Source organism: Sinocyclocheilus anshuiensis, unplaced genomic scaffold, assembly GCF_001515605.1.
Source record: "Sinocyclocheilus anshuiensis isolate Anshui unplaced genomic scaffold, SAMN03320099.WGS_v1.1 scaffold55, whole genome shotgun sequence".
NCBI classification, from domain to species: Eukaryota; Metazoa; Chordata; class Actinopteri; order Cypriniformes; family Cyprinidae; genus Sinocyclocheilus; species Sinocyclocheilus anshuiensis.
The window spans coordinates 2,331,232-2,344,277 of record NW_015549647.1 but is presented as its reverse complement, the minus strand read 5'-3'; the positions used below and the strand labels follow the sequence as shown (position 1 = coordinate 2,344,277).

The 13,046-nt window shown below is 35.7% G+C and overlaps 1 protein-coding gene across 2 annotated transcripts in view; it reads right to left on the bottom strand.

Moving 5' to 3' along the window:
• Nucleotides 1–948: 948 nt before the first annotated feature.
• Nucleotides 949–13,046, bottom strand: part of LOC107660060 (sentrin-specific protease 2-like) — a 16,323-nt gene continuing 4,225 nt past the window's right edge. The window contains exons 5-17 of one of the 2 annotated variants that reach the window (XM_016449242.1): nucleotides 12,025–12,109; nucleotides 11,079–11,235; nucleotides 10,892–10,998; nucleotides 10,717–10,805; nucleotides 10,536–10,581; nucleotides 10,359–10,437; nucleotides 8,226–8,375; nucleotides 7,675–7,806; nucleotides 3,936–4,142; nucleotides 3,616–3,695; nucleotides 3,320–3,404; nucleotides 2,530–2,625; nucleotides 949–2,445 (exon numbers count right to left, since the gene is read on the bottom strand). In XM_016449242.1, coding sequence (XP_016304728.1) covers nucleotides 2,380–2,445; nucleotides 2,530–2,625; nucleotides 3,320–3,404; nucleotides 3,616–3,695; nucleotides 3,936–4,142; nucleotides 7,675–7,806; nucleotides 8,226–8,375; nucleotides 10,359–10,437; nucleotides 10,536–10,581; nucleotides 10,717–10,805; nucleotides 10,892–10,998; nucleotides 11,079–11,235; nucleotides 12,025–12,109 — 1,379 coding nt within the window. In that variant the 3' untranslated portion in view covers nucleotides 949–2,379. The remainder of the gene's footprint in view (nucleotides 2,446–2,529; nucleotides 2,626–3,319; nucleotides 3,405–3,615; nucleotides 3,696–3,935; nucleotides 4,143–7,674; nucleotides 7,807–8,225; nucleotides 8,376–10,358; nucleotides 10,438–10,535; nucleotides 10,582–10,716; nucleotides 10,806–10,891; nucleotides 10,999–11,078; nucleotides 11,236–12,024; nucleotides 12,110–13,046) is intronic. The other variant, XM_016449243.1, reaches the window with a different exon arrangement.

The window sequence follows — 13,046 nt, the reverse complement described above, 5'->3', positions numbered from 1 at the left end:
AAAACATAATAATAATAACAAAAAAATCATAATTATTCCCAACTTTTGTCTGGTATACACATTGAGACTCATAATTGGAAAACAGTAAAATAAACGTAATACAGTATAATAATAAAAATAATAAATATTTAAAAGACTGATCTCAGACACAATACTTGGTGCTAATTGTGTATCGCATTGTTTACATATTTGTCCATAACATTCATTTATATCAGTTTTAAGATGGTGTTTCTTACCTATCCAGATACAAATGGACAAAATAACAGATACATTAGGGCAAAAAGCTAGGGCAGATATTTATTTCATCATGTGAAGACCAGCTGATATGTTTTCGAACACACTGTGCTGTCTGAATAATTCAGGCCTATCAATAAATTAGCCTGTAGATCACATGATGGCAGAGCAGGAAGTGCTTTGCTGACAGATGTCTCCTGTGAACAGTACACCATGGAAATGTTTCCAGAGAATGTGTGAACCGAAGGCCAGGACAGTGCAAGGTTACATTTGTGTGCTTATTTGACACCTGTTGGCCCCAGTGCGTTCAGAATAGTGTAATGAATGGAAAAATGTATCTTAAACTGTTGATTGTGTAGCATGGAATGTCAAGAGCTTGAATGACAAATATTTGAATGTCAAGAACAAAAATTAAAAGATTTGCCTCCACAAATTCATGTACTGACTTAAATATTTGTTATTTAATACTTATGTTTGTTAACCATGTTGATAAATTTAAAAATAATTTTAAAGTCTTGAATATTACAGTAAGTATTAAAAATTTGGGGCCAGTATGATTTTTAAAAAATGTTTTTGTCACTTATGCTTATCTGCATTTATTTGATCAGTAAAAACAGTAATATTGTGAAATATTATATATATATATATATATATAAATAACCAAATTGGCAATTTATTTTTTTATTTGCTGCATATGGTACTTTAATTACCAATTAAAAAGATGTTTCACAACTTCTTGTCACAAGAATTTGATCTTAGTTACTGTATTAGTGGGTGACTGATTTTCTCACTGGAAGACAGAAGACATGTTTCTTATTCTATTCACATCTTTATTACTTATAAAAATAATGACCAACATTCTGCATTAATGACAAAAACGGCTCGTATGCAGTGGGCCTTTTAATTTTCTGTATTAAAGCTCGCATCAGAACTCACCCACTGTCAATCCCAACACACTCCATTCTCACAAACAAAATCCACTCCAGGATATGCACTCAAGCTCGAACTCAATCAGAAGAGCCACATAGGAACAAATAAATATAGACCTTTTTTCTTCTTTTTTACTTCAAGTCAGAATTAAAGCACTTCTTGATCCTGCATTTCTGGATGAGAGAGGAATATTGCCGAAATTAGCCACTGAAATGTCCGTTTGGCACAACTTCACTGTTCCACATCTCCAGTTCAGTATGAATGTCTAATACAGCCATTGGGATTATGAATATAGCATTTAGAACCTAAAAAAAAAAAAAACAAGACCAATGCATTCCCCTCCCCGTCACCCAACTCTGGTTTTACTTTAAGCTCTTTTGCTTTCCTACACACAGACAACTATAAAACCAGCATGTCAGATGCTCCAGAAACAGGTGTGAAGCCATAATATTCAACATATTTTAATGGCTTTAAAATATGAGATGCTCTCGGAACAAGGCACTTGGAGGCCAGGACTGTTTAGAGACACAGAAGAAACGAGATCCACTGAATACTGTTGATTTCAGTGCAAGTACCATCATTGCCATGCACATCAAACCTCGCTATTGATGCTCTGAGACTAATGGGTAACATTGTAGGTTTTAAAACACACAAGTCTTGACATACTAAGCCGACATCACTGCATCTCATTCAAACAAAATAAATATGTTTATTACTCCTTATTAATGCAAATATGATGTAAAAAGAGATACGTAACTGCCAAAACATCCCCCACTCTTACTGAAAATAAGGTCAATTTTGTAACTTTAGTCCCCCATAGTAACTAAACATGGGAACATCAACTGCTACTTCTGTGAGTTGGGAAAGGCTCACATTATAACCAGTAGGGGGCAATAAGACTACATTCTTGGAATGAGAACGATTCCAGCCTCACAACAAATGCTAATGAGGCTTCCACCTGCTCAAATCTATTCACACCCCAGTCCAGTGTTCTGCTCATATTTGAGCTTTTAGTGTTTGGATTCATAGAGTAAGGATTGGTTATTTGTGCAAACAAACCCAGCCTGGAACCAGCAATCCACTGTCTGTTGGGTGGAATTTTGCAACAGGCCAATATAAAGCCAAATGTCTCTAGAAAAGAGCAGAAGGGACAGACGTATGGTGGTCCTGTGCTTTGGTCAATCTGACTCAGTCTGTACGACATTCCCAATGGTCCTACTGCAGCAGCTTTTGGTTGAGGATCTCCCAGATCATAGCTTTCCTGAAATACGGCATATGACTCTAGAGAAAGAGATAGGTCATTATGCATTATTGAGACATGTATTATTCTGCCTGTATTAGTGTGTGTGTGTATACACAATGTACCTGTCTGAATGTGAGGTTGCGTCCTCGGGAGATATAATCAGCATATTTGCATACGAACACACCACAATCACTACCATTCTTCTGCTGAGGGATCTCCTACAAATAATCATTAGAACTGAGCTGAGCTCTTACAGTGTGAAGACAGAATGAAACTCTTTTACAGCAGTAAAATTAAAAATTTGAACTTGGAATATTGGTTGAATTTCATTTTAAAAATGCAATTAAATACAGAAAAGTGCTTGGCACCAGGGTCATTATATTTAACTAAAACTAAAAGCACACACAAAATGCTCTGTTACTTGAAATAAAATGAACATTAACTGAAATAGAAAATACATATAAAAAAAGTTTATTTAGTTTGCCTTGAAGAAAATAGCTAAAACGAAATAAACTAAAGCAAATCAATATAAAAGAATTAAACTATATAGACATTTAAAAAAAGTAAGACAAAAACAACAAAATTACTAAAACTAAAATTAAAGTAGAAAGAGAAAACAAATAAATAAAAATATAAAATACACATCTAAAACCGAATGCAGACTCGTACTTGTTACTTGCAAACAGTGCAGTTTCATTTATACTTATTTGTTGCGCCCTCTTGTGGATTTATGAGACAACGTAGATTAAAAAAAAACCTGGTGACCACTGAGGTCTTGTAGCTTTTACCCTGAAATATTAAAATACATTTTGAATTTTGGTAATACTGAAAACATTGAATTGAATTTCTCAGTCCTGTTGACAGACCTATACTGTTCTTGTAAGATTTTTTTATAATTATACAAGTGCTTACAGAAAGCCGTAGACTGCTCAAGGTCCACTTCGACATGTCCAAATCTTTGCCCTTCTTCACCTTGAACTCCTCTTTCAGATAAAGCCTAATAGACAGATGGAGTCATTAGATTAATAATATAAACAAGTAGAGTACACACTGAAAAACAAACTATGAGCAGAAACTTTAACACGCATACACATACATTCAGCACAAAAAGCAAAATTACACAACCTTCATTTTAGCTACACAGTACAGTACATTCAGTATGATCACATTACTATACATATTTATGTATGTAACACATTATCACTTACAAAATCATGTTGCAGATGTCATCATGCCGTTGACCCAAAGAGTCGTATGACCGTACAGACTTTGATTTGAAGTCAACAACCTACCATGGTAAAAAGAAGAAACATTACACAAAAATCCAAACCTCATAACACATATACAAATTAATTATAAAATAAACTTGTTTTTAATATGCTAATGAAAGCCAATAAACAATCCAATAGCTATTGATCAGAAACCAAACTATAAATGCTTGTTTGTCTTTTTCATTGTGCTGCAACAGACTGTTAAAGTTAAGGGTTTCTAATGTTTGAACTCATAATACATGGAGTTAATTACTCACAGCAAGGGACCAGTGAACGCCCAGGTGAAGGGGGACCAGAATGATGTCATACAGGAAGAGGTCTACAGCCTTAGTCCACCGCCGTACTGCAGCATGTCCACCAATATGCAACTTGGGAAAAAGGAAGGTACTGAAACAGTAGACCTTCCTGCCCCCTACTTCCTGCTCACTGCGGGACATCACTAGATTCATGTAGAAGTTGATCACCTGAAAGCGACGGTTACATAATCAAAGGTAATGTGAATACTCATGCATATTTTTTGTCTGAAAGAAAAAGAAAAAAAAAAATGGAGGAAAATGCTAATTATTAGATTAGAGAAGTCACACCTGACATGACATCTGATTTAAGACTTTGAAAGACAAAAATAAAGGAAACAAGAATAATTCTATGTTATGGCCAATAACTGATAAATGGTTGATTAAAAATCTTACTTTTTTTGCCTAAATAAATAAATTAATGCTAAAAATATTTTTAATAAACAAATAAAAAATAATGACCACACATTATAAATATATTTAGACATTATAATGCACACTGTCAGGGCTCCAGACTCATTCTTCCCACTGGTCACTCTTTTGCGACTAACTTTCTCAGTTGGTTGCACGAGCACATGATTTGGTCGCAATATTTATTTTTATTTATTCATTTATTTTTGCGCTACAACATGGGATTAATCAATGCATGCTGATGAACTTTTATCATAGTTTATAGTTATATGGAAACGAAAGTGGTTAACATTCAACCCATCCTTTTTCATCAGTAGTATTATTTGTGATTTGAAATTGATGAAATGAGAGTTCCTCTTTTGCTTTGTTATAAGCCGGGCTTCGAGTGTGTTCACTTTCGAATTTGCGATCTTGTCACGTTTTACAAGAAAAGATAATTGTCTGTTTTGCTTACATACATCTACACACCTTTTACTTTTTAAAACTAAAACAAAAGAAGGATTAATTGTTATTCTTAATTAAAAAGCACAACAACAATAAAACAGTAAAATACAATGACAAACTATCTTACAAAACTTTTCTTAACAAAAACAAATAAGATGAGGCATGGCATGCATCACATGCTGTATTATATACGACTAATAAATAACAGAACATTTAACAAACACTGAGGAATCAAATAAAAAATAAATAAATAAAAGACAGCCTCCATAGCGTAACAGTGGTCGCCAACCCGTCGATCGCGATCTTTATTACTGTCCCAGTAGATCCCGAAAATAACAGTAAAATAAGTACAAAAATGCATTACATTTATGGGGTTATATTAATGTATCACTGAAGGGTACTGTCTTGAGAAAAGTTTCGATAGCAATGGCATTTTCTTCTCCGTATAAAGCGCAGCTCTGCTTTGTTTACAGCGGTAACCAAGGAAACACTATAGTGCGGTCGGTTCATAAGCAGTGTTGCCAAGTCGGCGGTTTTCCCGCGGAATTGGGCTAATTAACACTGTTGCCGCGGGTTGTTGTTCATGTCCGCGGGTTGAAGCGACCCCAACAGGGTCGGTGCCAGAGCGCACAAAGTGAGAGGGCAGGCACAATTTATTGGGGGGCCGCACTTTTTGGGGGGAGGGGCTGCTTTGAAAAATAAAATGTTTCTGAAAGTAATTTTCAGATGCAACGGGGGAAAAAACGGGATAAACACAAACATGAAACTTGTAAATAAGTAGGCCTATTCCACATAATAATATGCAATAAAACAATATACAATATGATTCGTTAACACGTAGGCTACCTAAGAGCTTGCTGCATGAATCCGTGAGTACAGTTTACAAACCCGAGGGAACGGATTGCGAAAGCGTGGGCACGGATTATGAATTTGTGGGTACGGATTCAAAAACCGAAGGTACGGTTTACAAAATCTGAGCGCACGGATTGGAAATTCGTGAGTACGGTTTATTAATCCGTGGGCACGATTTGTTAAACCGAGGGAACAGTTTAAGAATTCGTGAGTACGGTTTATAAACTGAGGGGACGGATTGCAAAACCGTCGCCACGGATTGTTTTTTTTTCTCCTACAGGTGACTTCCCGGGCTCCGTAGAATCCAATTTGCTAGTTAAAAAAAAAAAAAGAAAGAAAGAAAAGAAAATCTGAATTCTGAATCAGCTATGATCGGTGCATCACTAATTAAAATACTAAGTAAAAGGCCTCAAATTTGAAGTACAATCTGGGATGTCTTTTTCTATCAATTCTTCAATAGGTAGATCTTGTCTTTCATAAAGGCCGAGGTCAGGGATCTTGGGCCTAAAAAGGTCGGTGACCACTGGCGTAACATGAGGTAAACAGCAAAGATAACAAGCTTTTCAAAATGAAAACAAAAAGAAAAGTAAAACTAAACTTGCTGTCGGTGACAGTGATGCATGTTTTTTTTCCCCACAAGAATACAAACATGTTCACCTTCTCTGGTTTAAGAAGCAGTCTTTTACTTTACTTAAGCTTGAAAACCATCCATCGTTTCCTCAATATTCGCTTCATTTTTGCTGCGCGCACCTTCGCCAGTGGCGTAGCGGATGGGCACGCACTGCGGGGGGTGATATTGTCAAAAGCATCAGATATTGGCAATATTAAGAGGATTTGGCATTTCCAATTAATGTAGGCCTGTTACATTCTTAATATTATTAGGCCTGTTATTGTTATTAGGTTACTTTTATTATTTAATTACAATTAATTTCCCCCGCAATAATTTCATAGCACATCAACGCATAACTGACGCATTGTGTGGATAATAAAAGATTAGGCTATTAGTTTACTCCTCATTGAAAATGTTTTTAAAAAAGTATTTTAAAACAGGTCTATTCATTTATACAAAGAATTATAGGCCTGTAATTAAAATTATATTAACACTGCAGTCATCAATGAAAATTAAGAGCACCTTTATTTCAAGCACCGACTTTCAAAAACAAACAGTTTAACGCAAAATACATTTCTCATTTTTTTTCCCACTATGTACGGCCCACAAGAGAAATATTAAGGAATAATTCAAGACAGTTATATGCCGTTATCAGCATATGTTGAAGTAGATTTGTCTCTTGTCGTCTCTGAGAGAATATGCGCCGTTAATGCAGCGTGTTCAGCAGATGTTGAAAGCGCTGTCAGTTTGTACATTTTTTACTTTCACTTTGTATAATTGGCTAAGGTTAAAACGTTCACCGGCATAACTCTTGCGCAAAATTTGCACGTTGCTTAATATCAGCCTTCATGGTTTAAAACAGAAATATTTCCAATATTGGGGGGGGCCCGCGATTTTGAGCTGCGCCAATGACCTTCGTGCTCGTGCTGACATGGCAAGTAGCCTATAAACCAGACTGAGTGAGCGGGTATACCTGAGAGGATGATAGAATAACGACTGACTGGATGCGCCGTTAATGAAATCGCTTGTGCATTAGCCTAATTTTAAATATAATTATATTAAAATTTTGCAGTCGCACCAATGCGACCCTAAAAAAATAAAATTGGTCGCACCTGCAGGAAAAACGGTTGCAAAATGCGACTATAAAAGAATGATATATACGTTGAAATTCGCTAAAATCACATTTACCATAGATATAATCAAATTATTACTTTAAGTGAGCATTAGATGGCAAAAGTATTGTTAAAAAAAAAAAAAACGCAGAAAAGTGAATACACAACTAAATACCCAATATCAGCCAATACTGAGAAGAAAAAATAAAAAAAGTTATCCAATATGGTACCAATATATTGCGCATTCCTAAGAAGCCTTTTAAAATGATGCTACCTCATCGTTGAGCCAGCTGCCCTCTTGCAGGGTTGCCAGATCCCTCTGTGTGATACGCAGTTTGAAAGCACTGCACAGAACCAGGTTTGGATCAGTTTGAGCAAGAGCAGCACTCACTTCCTGCTGCATCTCCTGTTACATGATACAAAGACAACACTGTTACTCAAACCACAAGGAAAGGAACCAATGTGACAGTGAACTGTAAGTGGAAATAAATAGGCAGGTTTACATACACATCCTTGATCATACTCTGATCAAGACTTTATTCCAAAAAAGAGGTTTACACACTCCACAGATATTGGAATATCCCTGTTTACATGGTATTCACTAATATCCAAGCAAACAAGACATGTACTTCCTCCCCACCTTCTCTTATTGGAGATGTTCAATTTAGGAAACAGAATGTTGCAATGAGGTTAATGTGTTTGTGACATTTATAATCAGAATATTCCAAATTAATACAGAAATATTCCTGTGCATGTAACAACCAGACAGAGTGTGGTATAATATCAGTTAAGGACTGGATTCTTTTTTTTTTTTGAGACACTGACCTTGGTCAGTCTGGGAAACTTTTCCTCACTGCACCTCACTGTATCTGTAATCAATTCAGATCTGGATGGTAGCGAGCATCCTGCAGCTGTGTCTTTCTCCTTAAGATTCAACCTTGCTTCAACCTCAGCTGACAGATCCACATCTAAAGGCTGGACAGAGTGCGAGGAAGAAAAGAAAAGAGAACAGAACTTACAAAACATAATAATAATCATTTAAAAAATAAATTACATAAAGCATGTTTTTTTTTTTTTTACATTTCAATCTTGGATTTTAAAAAACAAAACTTAATAAATATCCAGATTAAAGGAATAGTTCAACCAATAATGAAAATTACCCCATAATTTACTCACCCTCAAGCCATCCTGGGTGTATATGACTTTCTTCTTTCAGACGAATCCAATCGGAGTTATTTTAAGAAATATCCTGGCTCTTCCAAGCTTTATAATGGCAGTGAGTGGGTGCTTTTTGTCAATAGCCCAAAAGAAGTCCAATAAAGCGCATCCATCCATAATAAAAAGTGCCTCACACGGCTCCGGGGGGGTGAATAAAGGCCTCCAGTAGAGAATCAATGCGTTTTTGTAAGAAAAATATCCATATTTAAAACTTTATAAACCGTAATCTCTAGCTTCCGCTAACTGTCGTACACGCGTTCACTCCGGCGGATGACGTAGGACATAGCGTAAGGTCCGGTGAGAAGTGACAAATGCGGAAGCGCAGCGGAGAGAGCAAAACAAAATACTGGTCACAAATTAGAAGTACAAAACGAAGATTTGTAAAGAAAAATGGTGGAGGATTTCGATAGAAGCCAAGAGGAGACTGGTTTTCCTTTGCTAAAGTAAGGAAACTTTGCTTCCTTTGCTCCTGTAAACAAACGTCGGTTCTCGCGGGACTAGCATATTCTCACCGATGAACGTGCGTACAACCATCAGCGGAAGCTAGAGATTACGGTTTATAAAGTTTTAAATATCAGGGCTCTACAGTGCGACCATTTCAGACACTATTGTCTGATTTTGCTCTATTTCGTCGTCGAAAATAGTTTGAAACAAAGTCACAGCTCAGCCGCTGCGCATCTCCATTCAAACACAGCGGTGTTTCGTTTATGAATGAACTGTGTTTTAAAACGAATCTTGTGAGTTAGTGATTCATGATTACCCATTCATAAATACTGTCCATTGCTTCATTCCTGAATGAATCAGCCATTCGAATTAATCAACTGAATTAATGATTCAGCGATAAAATCAGTAACTTGTCGCCACCTGCTGGCAGTTTGTTTCATTTTTCTATATTCAACATTTTTTAAAACATTAATCAACATGAATTTATGGATTTAATTGCACTCATGCCACCTCTGATCCTCATTAAATGTCTGAAAATACATCTACATGCCACTTTTGTGTTCTTCTGTGCCACCCCTGTACAAATTAATTTTAATACTGATTTCATTTGATTAGTAACTTATTCTTCTTATTCTACTTGTTCTTATTCTGTGGTTTTAATAAGAATTTTTAAAAAGCTTATAAAATATAATTTTTTTTAAATTTGACAAAAGATTACATACTTTTAATAAAGTTAGAAAAATGCCATTACAAAGGTAAAAACAAAATTCCACTGTAAATCACTTTAAGGAGTCAAATATCACCTCGTAATGGGAAGGCAAATTTTTGATCAAATTTTGATTATTGATTAGAAGGTGCTCCTAAATTTTTGACTGTGCTCCTACATTTTTTAAGTTAGGAGCACAAGTGCTCCTAAAAAGAAAAATAAGCGTAGAGCCTTGAATATAGATATTTTTCTTACAAAAATGCATTGATTCGCTACAGGAGGCCTTTATTTACCCCCTGGAGGGAGGGGTACCCCCTGATGGATGTGCTTTATTGGACTTCTTTTGGACTATTGACAAAAAAACACCCACTGCCATTATAAAGCTTGGAAGAGCCAGGATATTTTTTAATATAACTCCGATTGGATTCGTCTGAAAGAAGAATGTCATATACACCTAGGATGACTTGGAAGTGAGTAAATCATGAGAGTAATTTTCATTTTTGGGTGAACTATCCCTTTAATATTTTAATACTCTTTCATCTGTAGACATCAACACTTGCATGACATGAAAAAGACAATTAAGCACTTACGATTTTTCTTACAGTTTGATTATCCAAGGCTCCTTCCTTGACATAACTTGCTGGTGTGCTTCGATTAACATCTATAGTTCTATAGTAGATTTAAAAATAAATAAATATTAAAAAATCAATAAATGCAGATAATCATTTATTAATAAGAAATGCTTATGAATCATGCTGAAGTGTTACCTGTCTTTAGTCTGCGTCAGTGGATCCCGCCACACAGACATATTGGCTAGAGGCAAAAACAGAAAATTTGATTTGACTGTTAAAAGGTATCATGGAAGCTATTCATCAAAGGTTTAAAATAATTTCAGATAGTTAAAGGAAAACAAAAGCAGTGGGTGCAGCTGGGTGTAATTAAGCTCACCTCTGACTGGAGCAGGTCTGCTTATGTCAGTAGTGCGACTGATGGAGGCGTGCCCATTTGCCTTGTGTCCATCAAGCAAGAAAGTTGTGCTAAAAAAAATGAATGAACACAGCATTAACTTCCTCCAGCCATGCTACTGTGATTTCAAAAGTGTTCTAAGGACTCGTGCACTTACATTGGAGGCTTCATCCGTCCAAACGGCAATGGTTTGCTCTTTGAGTATTTCTCTGATGCCATCTCTACTAGCTTCCTGTAATGCTCTCGATCGCTCTCTCTCAGTGCCTAGTCAAAAGAGAGATGGTCAGAACATCACACACATAAGGGTATCAAGTTTCCAGTACATTAAAATTCAGTTTCCCTACCTCCTCTACGGTCAGGCAAGGTTTGTGTGTGCGTATTGGATGCTCCATCTCAGCTGGTCTTGCACTTAGCCCGTGGGTGGTGCAAGACGGCACTAGCTTCAGTGATCTGCGCATCTCCCTGCCTTTGTCCTGGCTTCCCTTGTACAGCATTGCACCACTGCTCAAAGAGATAAATACACAGACTGTTATACAATGTCTAAAGAACAAATCATTTTATTATCAGCAACCACCCAGAACATGGTTTACAGTTACAAAACAGAAGTACATATCTCTGGTTCTGGTATCAAGACTTGAGTTACTGTACAGTATATTCTGTTTGATACTTCATTTAATAGGTAAGTTTCATTTGCCTATTAATGTCAGAAATAAATGCTTTTTGATTATTTATTTGTAAAGATATATTTATAAAATTAATTTCAGCTATCATTCAAAAAAAATAAGATTTAGAGGCAGTTCAATATTTGCTCATTGGCAGCAATGCACAGAATAGTAAATAAGTAAACAAAGAAAGATGCTGCTGTTAGTAATTTGTGACCAGTTTGTTTCCTTCAACAAACTGATAGAGAAGAAATGGGGAAGAAAAACATCACCTTGTTTTACACTAAATGTTGTGGAGGTTTCATGAACACTTCTTATTGTTTGCATAAAAGCATGATTATTCATAATCGCTGAGTGTTTGTTGCTTGGCTGAAGTTATGTCCATATTCTGTGCATCATGGGATGTGGGAATTTTGAGGATCATGTGTTGCTCTTTTTAAAAGAACAGAAATTTACAATCTCTCCTTTAATCACATAAAAATGTAAAGTCATTACAACTTTATAATCATCCCATCAGAAAATGTAACCATTACAAATATGACAAATGACAAAAGCCTTGAGAAGAGAAAATTGGAGAAAACTAAGAAACAGCTCAAAACAGTGAAAAATATGTCTAAATGATACTTACTCTGGTTTCCATAAAGCCTGGGGGTTGTGGTGGACATTGGCTGCTGTTCTTTCTTTATTTTTAACTCCCAGTTCTATCTGTTTATCTGAAGAGAGATAATTGTAAACCATTACTAAACTGACAGGCTGTAGATATATATAAAATAAGCTTTATGTACAGTGCATTTTTTTAAATGTTTTTAAATTCTCTTATGCTCACCAAGGCTGTTTTTATTTAATCAAAAATACAATAAAAATAGTAATATTGTGAATTATTATTATAATTTAAAATAAATGTTTTCGATTTTAATACATTTCAAAATGTAATTTAATCTTTTGATGGCAATCTGTATTTTTAGCAGCCTTTACTCCAGAATCACACGATCCTTTGGAAATCATAGTAATATGCTGATTTGGTGCTTGAGAAACATTTCTAATTATTACAAATGTTGAAAACAGTTGCTTAATATTTTTATGGAAACTGAGATTAGGCCTGGGCGATAAAACGGTATCAATATTTATCGACGCTACACCTTCTTCGATATCGATAGAAAAAATGTTCGATATAGTGCACGATATAGGCACGTGCTATGAGTGACGCAGACAGCACACACAAACACAAACACATGCTGAAATGAGTGCTGTGCCTGCCTGTGATGAGGAGATTGTGAATAAAGAACGAATATTAGTCGAATTTAAAATAAACATTTGCATTTGAATGTTAGGTGTGCGTCAGGGAGCGTCATCAGTGGCGCGTGAGATGCGGTGATGATGTAAGTGACGTTGTTGCATTTTAATGTTTTGTTAGTCTAGCCTACGAGATGCGCCGCTGCTGTGTTATGCATTCAAAATATTAGATAAATATAAAAGCTCAATGAGGAGAAGATCTTGAATGGGTTAAAACCGAAACCAAGCCATTCACACAGAACGCATATTCAGCGCATTTTTAGATGGACAAATATGACTGCTGCACACAAGAGATGTATAGAAAGCCATGCAAAGTTAAAACAGTTTAAACTTTTAGAAAACACGTCACAAATTTGA